Here is a 27,844-nt window from a genome sequence, read left to right on the forward strand (position 1 = left end):
TAATTTGTTCATGTGACCTAACATATTTGGTATGTTTGTGTGCACCGTGAATGCTAGGATCCCAGGGGGCGGCCCTTATTTCTTAAAATGGCAATTTTCTAATGATTGCCACATGGCACATACTACTAACAAAGTATATTATTATGAAAAAAGATTGTTTGCATGAAGCAGGGTTTTTACACATTTGCTGTTATGAGGTTCTGTGTTTGCCAAGAAATTGCTTGATAAACTAAGCAACAGCTGAACATTTTCCATGATACAAGTTACTGTTTTATTGAAGTGTGATACTTCATCTGACAACAAACATTACATTAAATTCCTTTTATAAGAATAGTAAACAATGAAGATTAATATATATAATTCTAAACAATATTATTTAGTTCTAGAAGTAACTCTCACTACAGAAAAAGGAAGACCTAAACATTGTTTCTTCTTTGGAATATGCCACTGACCAAAACTGTATAAATAATAATTAATACAAAGTATTAAGGGATTATGTAATAAAAGCCACTAAGTTTGCCCAAGGGCAGTAACCCATAATAATCAGCAGGTAAAATGTACTGGTCACCTGTTTAAATGTAAACATCTTATTGGTTGCTATGTGTTACTGCTCCTGGGCAAACTTAGTGACATATTACATATGGGGTTAGTCTCTTGTTCTTGGTGTTCCGATAAAAACAATATATTGTCCAAGTCAAACAAGAGTGTTAAATATAACAATGAATTTCATTAGCAGGAAAGGTAAGCGGTTAATTTTGTCATATTCGTTTCTCAGGGTTACTCTGACTGTGATTTCCTAAGCTAGAGGCCATCTCTGACTGCTCAGCTCAGAATTTCCTGTGACTCCCATTTCAGCTACGCCTTTTCCTCTTTCCATCTAAAAATCTCAGAAATTATTGGTGCTGTTGACTGGTGAACGTGGGAAAGCCTCAGCAAAAAGCAGACCTAATACTGAAACAAGAGTGGGAAAAGGGAGCCAGGAACCATTAATAAAACGTGAGCTTGAGGAAAGTACGCCATGCTGTGAGACCCAACAAGGATTAAAGGATGGAAAAATAATATGAAGCGTGTCCCTGGAAACTCGTGTGCTGTTTACAAGCTCTACACTAACGAGTAAATCAAACTCTCTGATATTGGAAATACAGAATTTGATTGGAATATTTGTTGTGATTATTTAGCTGCTGGCTAAGATAACTGGATGCATTTATTGATCTCAGGATTTCTTGTTTTCTTTGAAGACCCAGGAAATATTGCCTCAAACATGTTCAATGGAATGTTGATATTTTGGTAGGAGTGGAAAACTTTCCTGCAAAAGGGAAAAAGGAACAAACAGACTGGATCTTTCCTCTTCTGACTGAAGAAAATGTGTTTGCGTTTGTTTCTACCTTTTGTGTTCTTTTTCTCCTTGCTTTTAGTCAAAACTGGTAAGAACATTTTTTTTAAACTTTCTTGTGTGCAGTTTTACAGTCTCAGAATAATTAATTTTAGTTAAATACACATTAATTTTCTAGGTAATCCTCAGTTATTTTAACATACACAAGATACACTGGAGATGCATAGGTTTCAGAGATTTTAACCTGACTTTTAAACATATATATAAAGGCAAAATAAGATGAAAGGTTGTTGGTGTGACCTCCTAGAATTCTACTCAATGCACAGACAAAAACATTATTCCATATAACATTCTTTCCTTCTGTTCAAGCTTTACATTCTTTAGCTTCTCTCTACATATAGGGACTTTCAGCACACTTGGGTTTGGTCCTTAGGACCACCTCAGTACAAACTATTGTTCATACAAGTCATCAATAGAGCTGAGTCACAAACTTATACTTCCTAATTGTCCCATGCTTTTAGAACTGAACTCAAGCCTTCTACGCAATCACATTGTATAGGAAGAATTTCAGAAGTATACTACTCCTCTGATTTATATATATATGTTATATTTCTTCATCAGCTCAATTACTAACATTGGTGAAAGTCTTATTTAAAAACAAAAATCTGATTGGGTGCCATTGGTTACTGCACTAGAGAAAATCTGCTTAATTGTTGTCTGTGATTGTGTTTGCTAACTAGAATCTACAATTATAAAATCTCTTTGTGTCAGCCCGTTAGTTGTGGTTCAGGGGACTTATTTGCTAAAATGCATGACATGTAGGCAGTTTTGTATGTGGTGTTTGTAACTGTAACTAAATTTACAATGCTGTTGACCTTTACTCAGCAGAATGCCAGCTGCTTATAAAATATGCTTCAGAAGTAAGATGTAGAAAAACAGTACCTTTTGTAAATGAAGGGCCTCACATTCCTTTCCTGTTACAGGAATTCTGGTTATCAGAACTTCCTCTCTCTCATAATGTTGCTTTATGCCAAAAATTCTAATGGTGATGGCACACAATATATACATTTTCTAGGGCTTACATGATTCAGATGTTTTAGTATTGGCGATTCATATTGACACCAATGCCAAGGTGTTGTCTGACATTTTGTTGAGATTTAAGGGGCAGATTTATCAAAGGTCGAGGTGAAGTTTCGAATTGAAAAACGTCTAATTTCAAGCTATTTTTTGTGTACTTCGACTAGGGAATAGTCCAACTTCCATTCGAATTTGAAAAAACTTAGAAGGTCGAATTTTTTTGAAGTACTGTTTCTTTAAAACTTCGACTTCGCCCCTGCGCCACCTAAAAGCTGCCAAAGTGCTGTTTTAGCCTATTGGGGACCTCCTAGAACCTGTATGGAGGCAATTGGGGGAGTTTGGGAGATCGAAGGTCGAAGTTAAAAAAACGTTGAATCGAAGTATGATCGAAGTACGATCGTACAATTCGAAGTAGGCCGAATTTGGCCCACTTCGACCCCAAAAAACTTCGACCTCCATTCAGTTGGTCTTTTTGAATTCGAAGTTCAAAGTTTTCTTAACTTCGACCTTCGATAAATATGCCCCTTAGTGATTAAGCGTGCGTGACAAATTATGTGCCATCACCCTAATGACTTGAGGGGCACGGATTGCTTAGTGTTGGGGAGATACAGTTCTCCTGTTTTTTCTGGCCATAATCTATAGGTGTAAATGTGCCAGATGGGTGATAGATAGCAAGCAATTATACTTACTATTAGCATACTGGAAAGAGTTTTGACATCAGCAGTGATGTATGACCTGCATGCTCAGCAACTACATTTTGATGAAATGCATTTAAAACAGGTAATAATGCCCATCTGCCCCAACAAGGGATATACAGTATATTGGGTGGTGATGAAAGGTGGCCATCTGGCCGTGTATGTGGCCCGCTGCTAACATACATCTGGCTACAATTAGCCACATATCAATCGGACAGGACAGCAATAATAGAACATGATTAGGCCAGGTATTCCACAACCTTATTGCCCTCACCATGATTAAATATTTTTGCTGCTTCATATGATAGTTCCGTTCTATAAGGGTTAAAGGGATGGTCTCTAGTTGCTTGTTTTGAAAACATATCCCCTGCTATCTCTCTATATTGTCCCAATATACAGGTAGGTGCAAATTGTGCCACCTTTAATATCATAAACAAATTGCATTTAAGTCAATATGGACAACTTGCAGGCATGCACATGTTGTGGTCATTCTTTTAATGACCTCCCTATGTGTGCAGTTAAGTTAATGCAAAAATGTTTGGGCACATACAGTAGCTTTATGAGAACCATCTACCTAGTCAGTGTCAGATGTAATGTACTGAAATATACCTTGAGCTATAGGCATGTTAGACACATTACAATATTGGCACTTAAAGGAGCAGGAAAGACAGTTTATTGCCAACAGATTAGCCACAATAGTGCAAGCTAGAACGCTATATTTATTCTGCAGAATGCTTTACAATACCAGAGTAAACAGCCCTAGACACTGTCTGTTTGTTTAGGATAGAAGCTGCCATATAAGCTTGGTGTGACATCACTTCCTGCCTGAGTCTCTCCCTGCTCACTTACAGCTCTGAGCTCACATTACAGCAGGGATTGGAGGAGGGAGGGGAGAGGAGCAAACTGAGCATGCTCATGTCCTGCCCTGGAGGTTTATGCTGAAAACAGGAAGTCTGATACAGAAGCCCATGTGTACACAATAGAATAAAAGAAATGCTGTGTTTCTTTTGACAGATGACTTTTGAGGGTTTACTGGTGTATTTATATAGACCTTTCTGATAACGCTTACTTAATTTTAGCCTTTCCTTTTCCTTTAATCCTACAAAGACATTGCTTAAATGCTGAATGGCAAAGATTCAAAATTGCACCTACTCTCTCTTATATGAGGCCCATTGTATTTGCAAAATCAAAGATATCATTATTTCTCAAGTGGGTTGTCCCATCCCTGACCTCAAAATGATAAAGATGTCTAGTGCAGTGCATCAGACTGCCTAAAGATCTACAGGTTTCCCTACCATCATCTCAGTTCCTCCTCTTTCTTTAAATTGACTGCTGGACCTTTAAATAAGTTGTAAAGGCATAAAGCAAGTATATTCCTATCCCAAATATCCTACATACTATTTAGTTACCACTGCTTGGTAATTTCTAAAACCTGTTATCAACAGGATAATTGAGCATTTTGAGATGTAACTTTAATGATTTGTCTTTTCTATCTAACAGGAGCAGTTCTTGATGTGACATTGGTGTCATTAGGATCCCGTACAGCAGACTTTTCCTTGCGGTGTGTGACAGGGGAGAGAGATATGAATGGCTCAGACCTGCATATAAGACGAGATAACAGTATTGTACGTACTACACCCAAAACACAATTTAAAACTGCCATGGGTTTGAATCATGTGCACGCTCATGGATTTTCAGTCAGTGAACTAGTTGGGGTCCTCATCTGTGCTGGAAAAGGGCCTGCTGAGCAGACTGAAATACTTTATGTGTATAACAGCCCAAAAGGTAAGCTTCCATTTAATTCCTGATATTTCTTGTAAGCTAATTGGGGTCAGTTACTAACATTTTTATAAGGATTAGTAAAAAAAAAACAGGCATAGTAGCTGTTTATTTCTAAAATCCCTATTATGGAATGTAAAAGCATTACAAGATATGAGGTGCTGATACTGGGGAGGTTGCAGATGGAATGCTGAGCAGATGTATATGTAGAAACCTGACATTCAGCAGCAAGTGAGTACCTTGCTACTAGCTCCATGTTCTCCCAGAACACAACCAAAAGCTAAACACTCATTCTAGCTATAAACAGTAATGATGGTAACTTTGAATGGCCGTACCACTCTCAATAAATCAACTCCACCAGCATTGGAGCATTGGCATGATTGCATATATATTATTAAAGCGATACTGTCACTGGAAAACATGTTTTTTTCACCAGTTAATGGTGCTGCTCCACCAATCTTCTGCACTGAATTCATTTTTTAAAAGAGCAAACAGATTTTTTATTTTGAAATCTGACATGGGGCTAGACATTTCGTCAGTTTCCCAGGTTCCCCAGTCATGTGACTTGTGCTCTGATAAACTTCAGTCACTCTTTAGGGTGGTGGCAGACGTGAAGATTCGGGGGAGATTAGTTGCCCAGTGACAAATCTACTCTTCTTCAGGCGACTAATCTTCCCGAAATGCCTTCCCGCTGGCAAGAATGTGAATCAAAGGCAGGATAGCATATGGAACACTTCGGTTTTCCAAAGTCTCCCGAAGTTTCCTCGTGAGGTCATTTCGGGGAGATTAGTCGCCTGAAGAAGAGGAGATTTGTTACTGGGGGACTTATCTCCCCAAATCTGAACATGTGCCACCACCACTACTGCTGCTCTGCAAGTTGGAGTCAGCAGAACAATGGGAAGACAACCAGATAACAGCTCCCTGGTAGATATAAGAAAAGCACTCAATAGTAAAAATCAATGTCTCACTGTGACTCCTTCAATTACACTGAGTAGGAGAAACAATAGCTTGTCAGAAAGCAGTTCCATAGTGCAGCATTGGCTCTTTCTGAAAGCACATGACCAGGCAAAATAACCTTAGATGGCTGCCTACATACCAATATTACAACTAAAAAATACACTTGTTGGGTCAGGAATGAAATTTTACATGGTAGAGTGTGAATTATTTGCAGTGTAAACAGTGTAATTTAGAAAAAAACCTTCTAATTAATAGATAGCATATATACATACTTTCTATTAAATAGTTTAGTTTATCTTTGCTCAGAGGATAGACAACTGTATTTTCAGGGTAAGTTGACATATCTGTCCTCATATTTCCCATCAGCTGATCTGATTCCAGTCAAAGTTACAGTGACAGTAAGTGTGAACAGTGATGTAACACTGGAAGCTAAGATCAATGGGAACAAACTTGCAGACATCTTGTGGAAATACAATGGTAAGTAATTTACCTTATAGCTCCATATAGGGTCCTTTCATCAGCTTTTATTCTGTAACACTTCTCAATTTATTGGGTATATCCTGTTTCTTGTTAGGTGCTTGGTAATTTATTGGGACTATATACATGAATGATGATATAGAAACAAGAGTTATACACTTTTCTATAGAATTTATGTATGTTACAATATCATCTCTTTATATTTAAGGAACCATGTTTCGCACTACCTACAAAGGGGAAGTGACTGATAAAACTGCCCAACTGAACATGCAGGCAGTGAAAGTATCTCATGCAGGGATTTACAGTGCTGGTTTCATGGGAGCAAGCCCACTTGAAAATGCTTTCTTTCGGCTCATTGTCAGAGGTCAGAAAACAATTGTACTGCATTTATTCTTTCCAATTGTCAGTAAGAGAGGTCTATTAAAAAAATTAATGAACATGAGGTTTTGGCTCAAAAATAATAAAAAAAACAATCCATATTTTTAATTTTATCAGGAGCAAATATTCCATTACATAACAAAAGAAAGATGTGATAAGTTAATGGGAGGAAAAACCCACAGGGAAGGAGTTGATATCCAAACCCTTCATAGACACAAAGGGGCACATTTAAGAAAGTGTGAAATTAGAGCTCACCACAGAAAAAGGACCAACTTATTATTATTCCTATGGGATTTTTAGAAGCATATTTATCAAATAGAGAACTCTAACTTTCACCCACTGATAATTACACTTCTGAAAATCCCATAGGAATAAATAAAACGCAGGTACGTTTTTTTGTTTTTTTTTGTGGAGAGCTCTTGGCATGTTCCTTATGACAAACTCAAGAAGTAAAGAAAAAAATGAGAATTAGATAATACCCAAACCCTACACAGACAAATAAGAGAACAATAGACATGGAAGAGTTACTTATATATACAATATGTAGGCTGTGATTAAACAATGCTCCTTTTTGTTTTTCATTAAACATCTTTAAGAGAATAGATGTTACTATAGATTTAAATCTTGTTTTGATTATAAATATTTGATTTACTGTGTTTTAAAGGACAGACAATCTCATCTCAAATCAGCAAAATATATAAACTGAACGGCCATTGTCAACCACTATTTCTTTTTAAACACAAATCATCTACTGTATATAGTAGCTGCTTTTTTTTCTCTCTTTATTCTTGGATTTCTGAAAAACAACTCTTTCCTGTTCTTTTCTATTTTTTCCATTCTGTAGCTTGTCCAGATAATAAATGGGGTCCGTCCTGTCAAAAGGACTGTCGTGAGTGTTTAAATGGAGGAATATGTCATGACAGCAGTGGAGAGTGTATCTGTGCTCCAGGTTTCATGGGAACACGATGTGAGAAGGGTATGTACATTGGTATTGACGTGTATGTATGGTTCGGAAGATAGGAGTTAGGCTTATGTCAAAGGCAATGTATCTGCACCTTCTGTACTACAGGCCTTCTTATTGTCTGTCACTGTATAAACTAGGGATGCACTGAATCCACTATTTTGGATTCGCTGAACCCCTGAATTCTTCGAGAAATATTTGGCCAAATACAGACCTGGATTTGTCATATGCAAATTAGTGGTGGGAAGGGGAAAACATTTTTTAATTCCTTGTTTTGTGACAAAAAGTCACGTGATTTCCCTCCCCACCCCTAATTTGCATATGCAAATTAGGAGTCCGATTTGGTTCGGCAGAAGGATTCAGCCGAATACTGCTGAAAAAGGCAGAATCCTGGCCGAATCCCGAACCGTATAAATGGGGAATATTTGCAACGTAAATATGGGGAGGAATCGCTTTCTCAGCAAGTAGAGAAATGCAATATGTTCCGTGAGCATTTGAGTCATGAACAACTTAGTTCTTACTGAACTCCAGGTCATATCCAAGTTGTACTGTAGTGTCAGTTCCTCCTTTCAAGAAATAGCTTCTTATGACATATACCTACATGAAAGCCTGCACAGTAATACTCCATATGTTCCATATGTGTGCTTGAATGAATTTTAGAGTAGGCTGTAGTTGTACAAGCAATGAAAAAAGGTGTCTGTGAAAAACCCTTTCTATTAACTAAAGAAAACGCCTGGTGTGGTTTCCATACAGTCTCTTTATGGTTGTTGCTAATTGCAAAGAGTAAAAAGAAACACATTTTGAATTTAGCCCATCAACACAACCAAATATGGTAAGAGAAATGTTCTGTTATTGAAACAGGTCCTATAAAGTGCACTTATGAAATAATAGCAGATGCAACAGTACAGTTATATTATGAAATGTTGCTATATCAGTGCCTGAACATTTGCACAATGATTCTGTATGTGGTACCTTCCATGGAAAATCTATGCATTGACATACAATTCAATAATAAATATGTTTCTTGCTGTTAAATGCAAACCTGCTTTTTTCTCTTAGGGGGAAAGGGCAAATTTTTGCCTCAGAAAGGCTCTGCCACACTTTGCTTAATTTCGTCAGACGTTAATTCTTATCGCATTATTCGTCAAAATGCAAAGTTACGTCTTGGCAGATGAACGCTGGCGAAGAGTTGCCAGCAAAAATTCGTCAGTGAGAGCATTTCATAGCAAACTTTCACTAGCATTGCTTTCTGCCTAGCGAAACTTCATTAACACAGTCTTAGGTCAACTTGAATAGGTCATACATACGTCTTTATTAGTGATGTTGGTGCAAATGCTTGAAGTGGCCACATATTATTAAAAATGTCCAAGGAAGCAAAATAAAGACAAAAGAAATCCTCTATTGTCCTAGACATGAGCCCACCCGAAAACAAATGTGACATGCCCCTTAAATGGTTAAAAAAAAAAATATATATATATATTTAACAGTTACAACTTTTAAACCTAATCCCCATAAGATTGCTGAGGATGTAGCTTCATCTTACCAGGTTATATCTGGCAAAGCAGACGTTTACGCAAAAAGCGTAACGTAGTGGAATTTGCGGAGTAACAATCATTAGTCTGAGCAAAAATTTGTCGAGCAAAAGGGTGTGAAATGCCTGTAAATTGACGATCTCCCTGCGGATTGTCTTTTTGGCAAATTTTCTCTAGCGACAGGCACTTTTACCTTTAGTAAATTTACCCCCTTACAGTTTATAAATTGGACTTTTTTATGTCTTGCAGATGTATAAGTCTTCCAAACCCTCACAGAATGGTGCACCCTGCAAAGCAGGCATAATCACAGTGTTAGCTTACAGGTTGTACATTGCCGTTAATTATATTGTGATTATATAGTGACATACCTATCACTTTTACCTTGTCATCTGCCACATACATCATTATATGTTTACGGCTCAATTTCTGCTTTGTATTGCATAACGTTTTATTTTTATATTCTTTGCAGCCTGCAGAGAAGGAAACTTTGGCAGAAACTGTCAGGAAACATGTAAAGGGGAGCACGGCTGCAAAGGGCGTACCTTCTGTCTTCCAGATCCGTACGGCTGCTCCTGTGGCAGTGGCTGGACAGGTTCACTTTGCCAGACATGTAAGAAATATTTAATAAGTTACCAATCCATCATTTATTTAATACATCTTTCATGTTTAATGGCTGCATTTGCATGCTATGTGAAACTCTATGGCCTCAAAGTTGCAAAACATTAGCTCTAGTGACGTAAACCATAGCAATTAGAACATAGTCCAGTCTGATAAAGGGCTTAAAAAGTAAAATCCCAAGCCACCTGTGCATGAATGAAACAAAGGGTTTATGCATCAATGTCCAATTTTTTTTTATTTTTTTTTAAATAGCTCTTATGTTTATATTAAGGGGGTAGTTTAAAGTCCGAATTCATTTAAATGCAAATTAAAGTTTTACTATAAAATCCGAATTTATAGTGGCAAAAAACCTCGAATTTTTCGAGATTTATTATACCACGAGGATACAAATAGTCAAAATCTACAAATACTCCATCTTCAACCTGTCGAGGTCCTGTAGAAATCAATGGCAGAGGTCCTATTTTCAGTTTGAAGATATTAAGGTCTGCACTGGGTTTTGTGCGATAATCCGAATATTTCGGGCTTTTCCACCGGTTTCACTAAAAAAATTCTCATTATTCGGGCGACAAATACGAAATCCGAGGTTTCGTTTTTTTCCCAATATGATTTTTTCCTGTGGTTTTTAATGATAAATAAGGGTAAATCGTGGATTCTAGTTTGGTCAGACTTTTTTGATTTAAAATATCAGAAAAATGTAGATATGGTAAATGCTTGTACCATAAGGCTAAGGCCACACTAGGCGATAGCGCCGCGATTTGACTCGCGGCGACTTTTCGCCGCGACTTTTAAGCCGCAATCGCTGGGGAAACTTTTGCGCTGGCGTCTATGGGGAATCGTGAAAAATCGCCAGCGTAAAAACACACGCGGCGATCTTTTTTCTATTGTCGCTCGAAATCGCCTAGCGAGGCAATTTCGAGCGACAGTAGAGAAAAGATCGCCGCGTGTGTTTTTACGCTGGCGATTTTTCGCGATTCCCCATAGACGCCAGCGCAAAAGTTTCCCCAGCGATTGCGGCTTAAAAGTCACGGCGAAAAGTCGCCGCGAGTCAAATCGCGGCGCTATCGCCTAGTGTGGCCTTAGCCTAATGGGTAAAAACGTAATTTCACTTAATCCTTAAAAGTTATAGCTACTTTTTATCTGCCTGCTCAGGGAGCCTAATTTCCTGGTAATTATTTGATGTTATCTATTTCCTTCCCTTAAAAAAACAACAGCTTACTCATATTTGTGTGTAGCAGGCCCTTTCTTATATATGTAGTGAAAGCTGGACACAGGTGATTGTAGCTCAGCCAACAGCTGGGACTGAACTAGTAGAAAAGTTTTCGCCTCAGATCTTACCCATAGGTTTTCACGCGATAAACTATAAAAATAATGTTATCTCATTGATTTGAATCTGGCCCAATTTATTAAGATGCCCCTTCTATCACAACTTTGACCAGGGCCCATCTCACTTTTATGCATTGTTCATTAATTGATAAATTGATATGTTGCATTTACAGCTTGTCCTCCTGAAACATATGGTGCAAATTGTGCCCTACATTGCCAGTGTAAAAATGGTGGTTCTTGCAACAGTTTTAGTGGCTGTGTATGCCCTTCAGGATGGCATGGACAGCACTGTGAGAAATCAGGTAACAGTAAAACCTTATCATATCCAGTATCTATGTTTATATTCTGGGGCCATGGTGATATGTTGTGTATTGTACCTTTCAGACAGGATCCCCCAGATTATAGATCTTCCAACTGCAGTTGAGTTTAACTTGAATTCCACTGCCGTAATAACCTGTGCATCATCTGGCAACCCTCAGCCCACCCGTGAGAGCATTGAGCTTCGCCGTCCTGATGGCTCTGTATTGGCTGTAAGACATGTGGTCAATTTGTTTTTACATAAATAGTAATCAGTAGAATTGATAATGATTTGTAAGCAGTAAACATCAAAATCTAGGGAATACCTTTCCAGACATTGAAGTGAAACAGTTCAACGATCATGCAAGTAAATTGGGTTATAAGAAAGACAAAATAAAAGGAAAGACAAAGCTTCTTATATTGATGTGGGCACAACCACTAGGCACAAAAGAAAGTTCTGTGTGCAGAGTAGTGCTCAAGTGGCTTTGCACCTATCTCAGCATGCTGAGGCTTACTAGAGTCCTATACTTATTCCTGCCTTTGACCAGGCATAAAGTGCAATGTTATCTTTTTTTAATTTGACCATAGAAGCAATGGAGCAACAAAGCTCCTGCCTCCAACCAGTCCACTAACTTGTGTGTCTTTCAGATGCAAGGTGTGAAGGTATGCTTTAGATGCAAGTGTTCACACAGTTCACAGTATTCGTGAGGGGCACTCTGAGAAAGGCATATAGGTGTCCGCTATCCTGCCCCCTACTCACCCCCTTGCACATCATTCAGGTCGTGTATGTAAGCGGGCATTTGTAAAAATGTGTTGCCAAAACCAGGACTTGAAGGGTCCAAGGTATTTGATGTTCAGGAACTTTGGAATCCTGCACTCCAGGGTTGTATACACTGTGCCCTAGAAGAATATAAGGCCAAGGCCCACTAGTATAAGGAGGCCAAGTAAAGGTGTTCAAATGGTTGAATCCTGGCATGGCACATCAGTGTTATGCAATAAAAGTAATTTATATATTCACACTTATTAATTAAGGTCCAACAGATTTAATTAAACAATTATTGGCCTAGTTTGTCTCCAGAAATGCATGGCAGTACCTTGGTTAATTGATATATTAGTTCATTACAACAAAAGAGTGTCACAGAAATACTTTTGTTTGTTATCAGTAAAGTCATTTTCTACAAATGTTGTCTCTTTTCATTATTCATGTACAAAGTGCATGCACTTTTTTGTTTACTTTGTCATTTTTTTGCCCCATCACTCACAGGCTAGTAAAGCAGTGTTAGATCGGGAGCGCAGTACGTGTGAGTTCACTGTGCAGTCACTTACTCTAACAGACAACGGGTTGTGGGAATGTCGTGTATCCACTACTGGTGGGCAAGACAGTCGCAAGTTCCAAGTTTATGTTAAAGGTAAAGGAAGCTATTACTTTTTAAACAGTAGCTTGATTGGCTATAAATGGTTTTATCTGCTTGTAAACTGTAATTAATTGCCTGCATTATTTTATACACACCTCCTATTATACTATGTCGTTTTCTTTCCTTAGTGCCACCTCTGCCTATAGAGCCGCCACTTTTGCTGGATCGACGGAGTCAACAGCTGACCCTTGCTCCATGGCGCACTTTTTATGGTGATGGACCCATCATATTAATCAAATTACTTTACAAGCCTAGGGATAGCGATTCTCCATGGGAGCATATTGTAGGTAAGAAACATCAAATATTGTATACTGATTTCTGAATTCAAATAAATATAATGATAGTTTGCTATATATATATATATATATATATATATATATATATATATATATATATATATATATATATATATATCAATCCTAGTTTGGTGCACTCTCTACCAAAAGTCATCCGCCTGGGTGCTGGTAAAAATATCACTATATTCACATCACACAAATCGCACTCCAAGGACTTGTCAGGTGCAAAACTCAAATGCCTTTATTTCAACGTTTCGGCTCTAACACTCGAGCCATCTTCAGGAAAGTGAAGGCCTGCCAGAATATTTCATATCTAAGAGGTAATGAGGTCATAGTGTTTTTTCTTCAGTTTAGGAGCTATTGGCATAAACATAGCCACATAATTGAACATGGAGATGTTTTGATCTTATTAGATCTTATCGCTGTACAATAAATGGCAGTGAGGTGGCAATAGCTCAAATTAGAAGTTTCAAACAATATTGTTATTACTGTTCTTATTTTAGCTTCAGTGGCCAGGTAAATAAATAGATACTAGATGGAAGTCTTAGCCTTTACAGTCAGCACAACTATAATTATACACATAACTGACACATAATTATTTTAATATGACTAAAATATAATGGATTAAATATTCACATTCATGCTTAATAAGAATCATAATACAAATCAAAGAGATATTCTGTTTTCAAAAAAGGACATTTTATTTGTTTCTTACTCAAATACCAGTGTCACCTTTAATGCTTAGTTGGCATTTCCTTATATTGAATTTATATTCCTTACTGAAAGGAATAACTATTTCCACCACCTTTACGGTAACTACCAAATGAGAAGAGTGTGCTAAACCCAAAGGAGTGACTTAATAACAGCCCAGCTCTCAGGAAATCAAACATTAACTGCTCTGTGGGATGGTGTCAGTGCTGAGAACCTGTCTAAATCCTTTCTCCCTGATGCAAAATATATTTTCCAACATTTCTGTAATGGATAAAATATGGGTGAGAAGTGATCTGCATTTTTACCTCTTTATGTCCTTGAAGGCCAGTGTGGCCTTGACTTACAAAAGAAACATACGGTCGTTAGAAAAAAGCAAAACACAAAAACATCCTTATTCCTGTAGCAAAAAACAAAAACAAAACAGGATATCCCCTTCCTTAACAAAACGAAAACTTTTACAACCACTGGAATATATGCAAAAGACAAAAATGCTTCTATTTCAGCAACCTGGGAAAAACAGGGGGTGAGATAAAAGTGTTGTTGGAGTAAATGTAATGCAAGGTGAAGTCAACTGGACTTTTTTAGTATTCTTAAAAACCTTCCATTATTCTTCCGCGCTTCTTCAGTTTAACTGTGTGGTATTAGATTTGTACTAGGTATAGTACATACAGGACAGTATTACAAATAGTAAATCAAGAAAAAGCAGAAAAACACATGACACACGTTCTTCAGATAAACCAAATACATTTTTTAAAATAATAAGTAGTACAACATGGTAAACTGAAAGTACATTTTAATTGTCAGAAAAGTACCTGATGGGCAATATCAGAAAAAGTCAGGAACTCCTGGTCCAAGATGCTATATATTTACTGTAAATACATACAAATGCATGCAACAAACAGCAGAAGATAAAGAAAAAGAAAGAAACATTCTAAACCACACCAGTCAAATGTTATTTCTGACTGTAGATAGTATGTTGAAGACAAATGTCATTAAGGGATGAGCGACATATTTTGCTGTGGATCGCCTCAAGAAAAATGCCCATGGACTCTAATGTAAAGTAAAAAATTGTTGCACAGTTTTAAAAATGTCAGTTTAAAAAAAAATGTAGTGCAACAAATGCCCCATTTACTTCACTGCGTTTGGAGTGTTTTTTGCTGTTTCCTGAATTCAGGTCAGATTCGCTCATCGCTATTTTGTTATCTTACTTAAATGGGGAAAAACTTTGGTATTTCTTCCACATAAAGGTGACCACATAGTATAGCAGAAATGTCTTAAATTTGTTTTTTTGTATTTTACACAACAGTGAAACAGAAAGAAAATATCACTCTGCAGAAACTGAAACCTGTAACCAGTTATTTGATAAGAGCACAGTTGAGCCGTCCAGGTCCAGGAGGAGAAGGCTCATTAGGGCCATTGGCAGTCATAGAGACTGACTGCCAAGGTAAGACTTAAGTGGCAGTTTGTACTAGGTTTATAAGCTTTGGATTAAGTTAACTTTGTGTAAATATAGGCCTATAGGATCCCCGTACAGAATGTGTCCAGGGGATCCACTACTTGTTTCCCCATACAGGTTAGGGATCAGTTATCTTTCCATAATTTGGATCTTCATACCTTAAGGGCAGGGCAGGGGCACACAAGCAGATTCGGGGAGATTTAGCCGCCTGGCGATTAATCGCCTCTTCTTCGTGGCGACAATCTCCCCGAACTGCCTTCCCCTCGCCTTCCACCTGCTAAAATGAAAAAACCGACTGCGATAATTCACTCGCCGCGTGAGGCAACTTCAGAAATCAAAGTGCCGAGAGTGCCATTGCGCTGGAGTTTTCTCATTATAGCCGGCGGAAGGCAGGGGGAAGGCTGTTTGGGGAGATTGTCGCCACGAAGAAGAGGCGATTAGTTGCTAGGTGACGAAATCTCCCCGAATCTGCCCATGTGCTCCTGCCCTAAGTCTTGTAGAAAATCATGTAAATGTTAAATAACCCCAATAGATTGATTCTGCATCCTGTAGGGATTAAATATATCTTAGTTTGGATAATGTCCAAACATAGTAACATAGTAAGTAAAGTCCATGAAGTTAAATCTTTTAAGTGCATATAAAACCTGCCTAACTGCTAGTTGATTCAGAGGAAGGCATAAAAAACCATTTGAAGCCTCTCAAAAAAATCCTTCCTTACTCCAAGATGGCAATCGGACTATTCCCTGGATCAACTTGTACTATGAGCTATCTTCCATAACCCTGTATTCCCTCACTTGCTAAAAAGCCATCAGCCTGTGTCAGCCTGTACAACTGATTCAGGGAGAGAATTCCACATCTTCACAGCTCTCACTGTAAAAAACCCCTTCTGAATATTTAGGCGGAACCTCTTTTCTTCTAATCGGAATGGGTGACCTTGTGTCAGTTGGAAGGAACTACTAGTAAATAAAGCATTAGAGAGATTATTATATGAAGAGTACAAGATAAACTGTTATCATCACAGAGAAAAAGGAAATATTTTAAAAAATTTGGATTATTTTTTATAAAATGGTGTCTATGGGTGGCAACCTTTCTGTAATTCAGAGCTTTCTGGATAATGGGTTTCCAGATAACAGATCCCATACCTGTACCTTCAGTCAACGCAACACTGCTTTCTTACTACATACCTCACTATCCATTCATATTGGTCTCTTATTAATTCTCTTGTTGTGGTTCTAGTTTCTGTAAAAAAATCTGTAATATTTTGCAGCTACGTGGCCATCTTTAGGTCCTAGGGCCCTTATATGGTTATAACCCTCTTCTGCACAATTAGTTATGACGCTGACACGTCAAGTGGAAATATTAATGAATGCAGGTATAGACTAGTTACTACCATATATTTTCTTTTCTAAAAATAATTTATAGCAGAAACTAGGCTCTATCTAGCTTTATAATCCTGAATGAAAAGTTCCAGAGAATGTATGTATTTAAATCAGATTTGTTTTGGTTTATACTTTTTAATCAGAGCCAACAGTGAAACCAGTCATTAAGGGGCATGCAGTGGAAGATAGAAACACATTGTACATCAGCTGGAACCTGCCTTCAAGTTCGGTTATTGGCAATGGCTTCCTGTTGCAAATTTATCATCCAGAAAAACATCTCATTCGACAGGAGAATATCACATCTATGAATGTGCTGTCTAGAAAAGTGTATGGACTCAGTGCCAACAAAGAATACACTTTGAGGGTCCTCATATACCACTGCAGTAATCTAGGACCTCCTTCAGATCCTTTTGTGGTCACCATCAACAGCAAGGGTGAGTTAGACATACACTTAAACAGATTGCAGAACTGTTGAGTAGATGTAGCATTATTTTCGTTGATGATATATGTCTTTAAACATCAGAAAAGCTGTATATACCTTGACCATGAAGGGCAAGGGATGACATCCTGAAGTACACCGAGGGGGGCCCTAGGAAAAGCAAAGTGTGACTTGCACTGCCTTGTTATATTGTAGTGTGGCCAAGAACATCAAGGCATGTCCATACAGGAATTTTTTTTCATTGGTGCCCTGTTCTACTTGTCAGCTGGGCCCTCTGCCCAGGGGGCTCAAGTAATTTATGGGTTATACATTCAGGCTCCCATGGGAGGCTATGATTACTGATAGTGGTCCCATAAAGTGCCTTAGCAATAAAACTATGCTAAAACTAGTCATATTGTCTCTGAAAAAAATTAAATGATTTCTTTTTTTTTTTAAATAGAATTTGTGCTTATTTGCAATGCAAATATACACATCATTAAAAAGGGTAATCACAGACACCATAAAAGAGATACCAGATGGCTATGATTATTAATATTGTATTACAAGTACTACATTTCATAAAAATTAGGCTTAGGGGAGTGGCAGACAGGGAGATTCATCAACAAATCTTCTTTTCTTCAGGCGACTAATCTCCCCGAAATGCCTTCTCGCCAGCAAGAATGCGAATCGCCAGTGGGTTGGCATAAGAATTGATTCAGATTTCCAAAGTTGCCCAAAATTTCCTTGTGAGGCGACTTCGGAAATGTATGCCGTCCTGCCAGTGATTCGTTAGTCGTCCGAAGTATGGGAGATTTCTTGCTAGGTAAATGATCAAAGCCTCCCTGTCTGCCAATACCCTTAGGGTCAAGGCACACAGGCAGATTCGGGCAGTCGCCCGGCAACAAATCTCCTCTTCTTTGGGGCGACTAATCTCCCCAAACTGCCTCCCCTGCCTTCCCGCCAGCTAAAATCTAAATCTCCGGTGGGATGGCACTCAGAGCGATTTGTTTTTTGGAGTCGCTCGAAGTTTCCTCGTGAGGCAGTTCGGAGACATTAGCCCCCCCGAAGAAGAGGATCGACTAATCTCCCCAAATATGCCTGTGTGCCCTAACCCTAAGGACACCCGGGGCACTTTGTTTTCCGAAGTCGCCCGAAGTTTCCTCGTGAGGCAACTTTGGGCGAGTTTGGAAATTGAAGCGCCGCGGGTGCCATCCCGCTGGTGATTTTTCATTTTAGCCGGTTGGATGGTAGGGGAAGGCAGTTTGGGGAGATTGTTGCCCCGAATAAGAGGCGATTTGTCGCCGAGGCGACTAATTTCCCCGAATCTGCCTGTGTGTCCTTACCCACTAGTAGCAGCTACTTGTCATGGCTACAAAATAGACAATAGTGATAATTGGCTTTACTAAGACCAATTCTCATTATTGTCTAAAAAGTAGCTGCTACTAGTAGCATCTGGAGCAACTAGTAGTAGCTACTTTTTGTGGCTACAAAATAGACTGCCATTGACAATACTGAGAATTGCCTCTGCTAAAACATAAGTAGTGTCTTAGTAGAGCCAATTATCACTTTTGTCAATTTTGTATGACAAGTAGCTGCTACTAGTAGCTCTGTGTGTCTTCGCACATACATTGACAAAAGAGACATTGAAACTTGTTTTCTGGTTACAGAGCTCTGAAATGCAGAAAAACTAGCAATTTAAACAAAAAAATGATTCATTAATAATTTAATAGAATTGAATAGATTTTATTTTACAGGGAATTTTGGGTCCATACATCAGGTGTATTTTTGCTGTGTTCACTTATAATCATAACAATGTAATTAAGAAAATTTTGGCTAAAAACAACTGATCTGAAAAACAGTGTCTTGAAGGTGAACAACCCCTTTAAAGATAAACATTTCTTGGGAAAAAAAGATCAAATGATAGTGTCTGTTACTGGAAATATGTGTCACTTGGCTATTATGTGATTCAATCTGTACAGTGTATTAATTGGTAACTGCAAAGGGTAGCATTAGAGTAACAGCCAATATCTCTGCAGGTCCATCTCGACCTAAGGACTTACGTGCTGAGGCTTTCTCCAGGGATAGCATAAAGCTAAGCTGGTTACCCCCTGATGACCCCAATGGTGGTATCATAAAGTATACAGTTGAGAGCCATCCAGTAGGGATTCCTGGGGAGCCTCAGTGGGCAGACACTGAAAGCCAGAATCAAACTTGGCATATTATCAGTGGCCTGAATGCCAGCACTTTTTACCAGTTTCGAGTACGTGCAAATTCAAGGGTACCTGGGGACTGGAGCCATTCTGTGCAAACGACAACTCACAGCGTGGGTAAGAGCATGCTTTTAAACCTTATTGTAGCAGGCTGTTAAATAAACTTTATTTGTAAAATCTTGTCAATTTTAAACCTCGAGATTCCTTGAATAAATGTAAATGCTAAAAAATGGACAGTTGTGCAGTTGTGTTGGATGCAACTTTTCATCTTACATAAACTCTTGTTAGACCTGCCACTTCAATTGCTTTAACACAATCAGCCAGATTAAATCAATGAGAAAATATTATTTAATGGCTTATCATGTGGAATTTTATGAGCATGATACGGACTGGAGAGAGAACTTTTCTCCTTATTAAGGTCCAGTTCTTTTAGAGAATCAATAAACAATGGAATGGTCTGTTTCTTCCACCTCCAGTACCTCCTAGAGATACAAAAAAACTGTAGCATTATGCATTTATACACGTGTATGCATAAGTGTCTGTATGTTCCTGCTATGGTTTTTCACCATGCCATTTGAACTTCCCTATATTATGTAAGGAAAGAGGCTTAACTTAACTGTTATAACCATTTTTTTCTGAGATAAATCTGTATTATTAGACTCAGATTTAAGGTATGTAATGCAACAGTATGTGTATTATTTTTATCAACATGTCCTGCCGCTGAACATGTTCATTGTTTTCTGTGAAAAAAATTAACCCTCTTTCCCCTTTCTTTTGCCAGAGATAGGGAGTCAACCACCAAGCATGGAGAGCCGGAACCCTCGTCCTTCTGGAGCAGGTCACCAACTCATCCTGGCCATAATTGGCTCAGTGTCAATCACATGCTTCACTATCATCCTTGCCCTGCTTGCTCTCTTCTGTATTAAAAAGAATTTTTTCCACCGCAGAAGAATGTTCACCTACCAGTCGGGATCAGTAAGTATTTTTCTTATACTTGTAGTAAAGTATTCATTCATAAAATTAAGTAAATTGTACCAATAATGTAAAAATGAAAAAAGTTATTAAAATGCTGCATAGGATCTCATGCAAAGGTAAAAAGACAAAAGAAGCACTAGTACTGTATTATATACAGAAGCCACAGGAACGACACCAAAAGCTTGTTCAGTATTTACAGCAGGAGTGCCCATAATGTGAGGTCTACTTTTGGTGATGTTGTCCCATTATGATCTACATCCATAAAAATAATGTTAGCATTCTGTTCTATTGAAAATATTACTTAAATATATTGATTAATGAGAAAATGTGCATTGACATATTTAACAAACAACTATTTATGATGCAATCTTAATAAACTGTAATAAATATCTTAATGAACAGAATTAAACAGGGGGGTAATTTAGTCTAACTGTTTGCTGACAGTGTCTTGAGATCTACTGATCACCAGCTAAAGGTCTAGTGGTAGATCCTGATCTTCTTTTTGGGTACCCCTGATTTAGAGGGAGCAAACATACGATATTCTGTTGTTAATATATTTCTCTTTACGAATTGCTATAAAGCATTATAATGTAAGAATTTAATCTTATTTCAATTCCATCCCATTTTTTTCAAGTTGGAGGTCACATACAAAGCCTTAGTGCAATCAGCATATTAAAATGCCCTTGTACATGTATTATATGTTTTCTCTTTAATCAGAAAACTACTGCTGAATAAGTCAGAGGTGTTCTACAGCATTGGACACTGGGACACTCTTTTTTCCATGCACAGTTTTTTGTGGGTGAACAAAAATGCTCAATTCATTTTATTTCTGTAACTATCAACACTAGCTCACAGGTATGTTAATTAATATGTATTACTCCATAGTCATTAAATAAATGTCCTGCTGATATCTTCTGTAAAGGGAGAGGAAACCATTTTGCAGTTCAATTCTGGAACACTGACCCTCAGCCGTCGCCCAAGGCCTCAGATAGAGCCTTTCTCGTATCCTGTTTTGGAGTGGGAGGACATCAAATTTGAGGATGTAATCGGAGAGGGGAATTTTGGTCAAGTCATTAAAGCCATGATTAAAAAGGATGGACAGAAGATAAATGCAGCTGTCAAAATGCTGAAAGGTATGAAGTGTACCAGTTTAACCACTGACTAGAAAAATCCAGAGGAATTCTTGCAAGCATCAAAGGTTGACGGTATCAAACCCAACTATCACTACTTAACTAATATGAATCTTTGCCCACTTTTTCTTTTTCAGAGGTGTTATTGCAATATAGGGTTTACCTTGCTATATATAGATTAAGTAAGAATGGTACTTACCTTGTGGCCCATTTGCCCCCTTACTGCCTCAATCTGCCACTGCCTCAAAAAGACACTTGAAAAACAAGTCAAACACTAAGGGTTATTTATCAAAGTCTGAATTTATCTCATTATTTCTATAAAAAAAGTCTGACCAACTCCGAATTATTCAGGCAAAAAATGCGGGAAAAATTAAATTTTCCCAGGAAAAAATTCCAATTTGCCCGCGAAAAAGTCTGATTTCCCACCAAAATCTGGCTTTTGGCGCCAAAATTTGATTTTTGGCCAGGTATAATAAATTCTGAAGAAATCTGATTTTTTTTTGATGAAAAAAAATAGAATTTTTCGTCATTTTTGTATTCAGAGTTTGATAAATAACCCACTAAGGACTCTGACAGCTTGGAGGTGGCAGATTTTCGGATTCTGACTTTTTTCAGCCTCGGGTATAATAAATTCCGGGGGGGGGGGAAACTGTTTTTTTTTTTTGACAAAAAAATCTGAATTTTTCGTGATTTTTGTATCCGGAGTTTGATAAATAACCTCCTTAGAGGCTGTAATATAAATTCACCAATAAACTTTATGGCAATTTATAATTTTCTTTTTTATTAATGTTATAATTACAGAATTTGCATCTGAAAATGATCACAGAGACTTTGCAGGGGAACTGGAAGTCTTATGCAAACTGGGTCATCATCCTAATATCATCAACCTTCTGGGAGCCTGTGAGAACAGAGGTAATTCAACATATCATTACCATTTAAGTACTTGTGCTTTTCTGAATGGTTGATCAGTCTGTGCAGTGATCATAGACTTGTTTGTGTCAGAAGTCTTCCTACCTCACATCAAGAACACTAGAATGAAATTACATCAGAAAACAATGTAAACGAGCAATTCAGCAGTGTGATTTTTCTAAACAGGTTACCTCTATATTGCTATTGAGTATGCGCCTTATGGGAACCTCCTTGACTTCTTACGGAAGAGTCGAGTTCTTGAGACAGATCCTGTATTTGCCAAGGAGCATGGGACTGCTTCCACACTTACTTCCCAACAATTACTGCAGTTTGCCTCTGATGTAGCAAAAGGAATGCAGTACCTTAGCGAAAAACAGGTAGGATATTCTTCTGAGCTCAATGTGTACATTTCACTTAGCAGAATATCGTCTATACTTACACTGAGTTTACTAATGATAGATACATTTTTGAGCCATGATATTCCACTTTAGGTCAATTTTAAGCATAATGAAGTCACTAAGAAGTTTTCTGACTATTTTAACTCCAACTTGGATAACACCCACTATAGCAGTTTTACCCCACAATACACATGATATTTATTCATAATAAATTCATGTGTGATATTTGGCAACCTGAGGCCTGTACACTTTGCCTTTGCAGGTAATAGGATTCTGGCTTTGAGGTGAGATGTGTTCAACCAAATAAGACCAGTAACATCAAATTTTTTTTAAAACATCGCAAAGCCTTTATTAAGAAATGACCAAAATGTCGCTTCTTCAACTCTTCAGAAAAGGCGACAGGGCGAGGATCCATCGTGCGGCACTCCTCCCTGGCTATCTCCTATAAGGAAGGCAGGGACAAGAAATCGATCACCGCTTGATGGATCTCCCAGTCGCTTTCTGAAGAGGAGTACAAGCGGAGTTTCGGTCAATTATTTCTTGATAAAGACTTTTTAAAGTTTTTAAAGTTTAATTTGTCTTGGTGTTTTTTTTTTAAATGTATACTAACTATTTTTTTTTTAAAAAAAATTGATGTTACTGATCCTTTAATCTAATCTGATCTAAAATCAAAGCCAGCAATTCCCAATTCCCACCTGAAACTATCTTTACATTTTTTTTGCCATGTGGGAGGGATACTCGAGACTATCCAAGTCATATCCCATGTCATATCCTTATACATTTTAATTAGGGGTACTTAGACTACATAAGAGATGTCATTTGTGTCACTGACATCCATTGTGATAATTAATTTTATTTTGTGATTCTCAGATATAATATATAAACATATTTTTATGGGCATCTTTTGCATCATAGTACATGGGATCCGTTATCTGGAAACCCATTATCCACAAAGCTCAAAATTATGGAAAGGCCGTCTCCCATAGACTCTATTTTATCCAAATAATCCAGATTTTTTTAAAATGATTTCCTTGTACATGATTCAAACTATAATTAATCCTTATTGGACACAGAAGCAGCCTACTGGGTTTATTTAATGTTTACATGATTTTCTAGTAGACTTAAGGTATGAAGATCCAAACAGGCCCTGAGCCTTCTAGATAATAGGTCCCATACCTTTATGTTTATTTTCTAAATAACCATTGTTGTTTTCAAGTTTATTCACAGAGATCTGGCTGCCAGAAATGTTCTTGTTGGGGAGAATTTTGTGACAAAGATTGCAGATTTTGGACTTTCAAGAGGGGAGGAGGTGTACGTGAAGAAAACGATGGTATGGGTTATACTGTACATTTAGTCGCATGTTTGTATGCATTTCTAATAGATTAACTACTGTATTTCAATTATTTTCCATTCATTTTCTTACTTGTGTGTAAACTGAATATTTCTTTGATATCCTTATTGCTCCCACTATTTAGGCTATTGAAAATATTATACAATTATTGCCTTACTTTTTAACCCTACACCATAGTTGCCATATTTAAAAGAAACATAAAGGTGGTTAAAGTGAAAATACAAATAAATACAAAATAAAACATTTACACATTTTGTATAACAGTATTTCAAATCCAAACGTGAGCCATTTTACTTCTTAAAATGGCAATAAAAGTAGACAATAAATTATGATGACATCACTTCAAGCTTTTACAAACACGTTATTATGTCATTGTTGCAGCAAGCTAATGACTGTGGGGACAATGGGAACAGAGACCTCAGTTGTTTAGCAGGACACTATTATACATCCTAATTATTCTCTGCTCATGAATGTAAATGTTCTCTTATGGCATAAATGAATTGTAGGTTGAATTAGAGCTTTATCTTTTGTGTTCCAGGGACGTCTGCCAGTTCGTTGGATGGCCATTGAATCCCTCAATTACAGTGTGTATACTACAAAAAGTGATGTGTAAGTAATACTTTTTGAAAGCTCATAACTAGCAAGAAGAGATATTGTGATAAAATGATCTGTAGTTTCATGGCAGGGTTGATATTCAAAGTCCTACTCTGATGGTTTACTGAGAGTTACTGGTATTTTACATATATTTATACACATCATCAGTCGTAGTAGTAATAATAATGTGTAAACTATTTCATAAAATACTTAAGGGGGAGGGATAATCAGAAGCCAATATTCATGTAGGCATAAATTGTTATCTTTTGGGAAATCTTTTATTTCTGCAGTCTAATATATTTTCTTTATTTTGCAGTTGGTCCTTTGGGGTTCTTCTCTGGGAGATTGTAAGTTTAGGTAAGTCAGACCTGCACTGTATTTAATAACGTTGATGACTTTCCACTGAATTCTTGAAGGTACAAATATGGGATCTTTTACATGGAAACCTGTGATCCAAAAGCTCAGAATTATGGGAAAGCCATTTCCCAGAAAGTCCATTTTGAGCAAATAATTCTATTTTGTAAAATGATTTACTTCTTTTTTAATGACAAACGAGTACCTGGTACTAGTACTGTAACTAAGCTAAGCAGACATAATTCATGGAGATCCAAATTACCCTAGATCCTATACCTGTACTATTCTCTGTCTCAAAAACCGCATTTTAAGAATTCTCCAACAGCTTAGGTTTAGCAACAACTGCAATGGCAAGCTCTCCATTTGAATAAGAATGCCCAGTGTAGCTTGTCTAAAGTGCTGCACAGAGAATAATGAAATCCACTTTTGTAGATGGAGCTACTAAATATCACTAACGTTTCTCGTGTGAACTCTAAGATTCAACACTCTGTAGCTAAAAAACAGATAAAACTAGGTAGAATAAGAGAAATCAGTGGAATTAGAATTAACATTTCTGAACCTATGTTATGTTTCACAGGTGGAACCCCCTATTGTGGAATGACTTGTGCAGAACTGTATGAGAATCTTCCTCAGGGATACAGAATGGAGAAACCAAGGAACTGTGATGATGAAGTGTAAGTTGTTAGCCTCTTGCTAATCTTTTTAGCAAAAAAAATACACATTTATACACAGATTTCTGTGTATAAAACCCGCCATAAATAAAACAAGACTGTTTGAGTCAAAAACTGCACTCCATCATAAAAGAAGTTACAGTCCCCTTGCTTTTTTAAAATACTATATAAATATATTTTTAAATCAACTTTAACAGTGTAATATTACTTTTACTTTCTTAAGGCATAATATTTTATTTTTACAACTGTATACCTTTTATAGATTGGGATTTTTATATGGCATAACTATTGTAATGATTGTAGATTCCTGTATTATACAATAATAAAAAATGACTCTTGGTATGGCCATCATTTTTTATCTAATATATCTGTCTAGATAAATAATAAATGTGTGTTTAAATTAGGTATGAACTGATGAGGCAATGCTGGAGAGACCGTCCATATGAAAGACCTACATTCAGCCAAATATCAATACAGCTTACCCGCATGCTAGATGCCAGAAAGGTATTGTACAAATATCTCTTGATTTTCAATTATCCAGAATGTTTTTAGGCTTCAGTTAAGGACTGGTAAATTAATATTTTCTTGGGTCATTCTTACAAATCCTTCTGTATGAATAACTCATCTTCTGCTGCTCCTACGCTGAAGTCCAGAATACTTCTTCCAACACTCTCTTTCATTAGGTTCTCCTTAAATTTTTTTATGATGTGCCTCCCAATATATTTATACTACATGTGCAAGCATTATCAGTTCACATCCACCTATATGGGATGAAGTTGCTAGTCAGTAACAAAGGCTCTGGTGTTGGCCATTACAGGAAGTGCCTCCCTCTACACACACATACACCATAGAGACACACTTCTAGTGAATATATACTGATGAACTACCAGACATAAACATGAATAACCTCAGTCACACACTTTGTATCATTTTAGGGGGTCTGTGGGCTCTATTTGTCAGGAGGAATACAATAAACACAATAGATAAAGTTCACTGTTCTACATTCTAGTCTGTGCAAAATAAAAAATGGTTTCAATATAGTTAGTTAGCCAAAAATATAATATATGAAGGCTGGAGTGATTTGATGTATAACATAATAGCCAGAACACTACTTCCTGCTTTGCAGCTCTCTTGGTTTCCATTGATTGGTTACCATGCAGTAACCAATCAGTGACTTGAAAGGGAGGCACATGGGTCATAACTGTTGCTTTTGAATCTGAGCTGAATGCTGAGGGTCAATTGCAAACTCACTGAACAATTATGTCCCATGTGGCCCCCCTTCAAGTCGCTGACTAACTCAGAGTTTGAGAGTTGAAAAGCAGGAAGTGGTATTCTGTTCTGTTCTGTTAGACATCCAGTCACTCCAGCCTTTATACATTACATTTTTGGCTAACTAACTATATTAGAAACATTTTTCATTTACTATCTATTTACCCAGTTTTATTTTTACACTCAACTGTTTCTTTAAAATTAGCAGCATTATGAAGCATAGATTAGAAATTACTAAAGCAAATAGATAAGATTATTGGGTGCTGGGAATTTAATACCTAGCCATGTACAACCTTTCATATTGTCATCATGTTGTCTTTTGTTCTCATTTTCCAGGCATATGTAAACATGGCACTATTTGAGAATTTTACTTATGCTGGAATTGATGCCACAGCAGAAGAATAATAATCTACAATATGTGGAAAATGATGGCAGATATAGACTGAATCTTCACCCACTGTGTGGTGGATTGTACAGTACAACAAAGCTCATGGCAGGATTCACAGGCTTTTGTTGTGATCTTACTATAATGTCACTTTACTAGGGCTGTGCACTCAGAAAGCAAGACCATCTCAATTGTAACAGTCCATATCTCTTTGTAAGTGTGTCTATTAAACGTGTGAGTGTCTGTAATTGTGTGATAAGTGTGTGTGGCTATCCCTCCTGTACAGCTCAACACTGCCACAGACAACAAGGTTTATATTGTACAAACTCTTGATTGGTCTTTTTTAAACCCCTCCTCCCTTTCTCCTCATGTACAGACATCAAGTAAATTTCAGCGCTACTTATTCGTGTTGTACTAATTGTATGAATAAAGTGAATTTCTCTTTGTATCCATTGTATTTTTTCTATTCTTTGGAAATGGAATATGCATTATCAAT

At 37.3% G+C, this 27,844-nt stretch overlaps 1 protein-coding gene across 1 annotated transcript; it reads left to right on the forward strand.

The window, feature by feature from the left end:
* The first annotated feature begins 801 nt into the window (after positions 1 to 801).
* On the forward strand, positions 802 to 27,796 carry LOC108715544 (tyrosine-protein kinase receptor Tie-1). Its single transcript, XM_041561415.1, has 24 exons — positions 802 to 1,113; positions 1,239 to 1,424; positions 4,606 to 4,890; positions 6,208 to 6,318; positions 6,527 to 6,682; positions 7,541 to 7,672; positions 9,659 to 9,799; positions 11,304 to 11,432; positions 11,515 to 11,660; positions 12,692 to 12,836; positions 12,971 to 13,129; positions 15,156 to 15,293; positions 16,828 to 17,118; positions 19,139 to 19,429; positions 20,094 to 20,287; positions 21,210 to 21,420; positions 22,219 to 22,329; positions 22,513 to 22,703; positions 23,941 to 24,054; positions 24,614 to 24,684; positions 24,986 to 25,026; positions 25,601 to 25,697; positions 26,099 to 26,198; positions 27,300 to 27,796. Exons 2-24 carry the CDS (start codon positions 1,364 to 1,366, stop codon positions 27,366 to 27,368), a joined length of 3,384 nt encoding a protein of 1,127 aa, XP_041417349.1. The 5' UTR covers positions 802 to 1,113; positions 1,239 to 1,363; the 3' UTR covers positions 27,369 to 27,796.
* Positions 27,797 to 27,844: the final 48 nt, after the last annotated feature.

The sequence above is a fragment of the Xenopus laevis genome, chromosome 4S (genome assembly GCF_017654675.1).
Source record: "Xenopus laevis strain J_2021 chromosome 4S, Xenopus_laevis_v10.1, whole genome shotgun sequence".
NCBI lineage: Eukaryota > Metazoa > Chordata > Amphibia > Anura > Pipidae > Xenopus > Xenopus laevis.

Coding starts and splice junctions, on each gene's coding strand:
- LOC108715544 (XM_041561415.1), top strand. CDS start 1,364: ATGTGTTTGCGTTTGTTTCTACCTTTTGTGTTCTTTTTCTCCTTGCTT. Junction 9,800..11,303: donor AGGTTCACTTTGCCAGACAT/GTAAGAAATATT, acceptor TTGCATTTACAG/CTTGTCCTCCTGAAACATAT. Junction 21,421..22,218: donor AGCTGTCAAAATGCTGAAAG/GTATGAAGTGTA, acceptor TTATAATTACAG/AATTTGCATCTGAAAATGAT.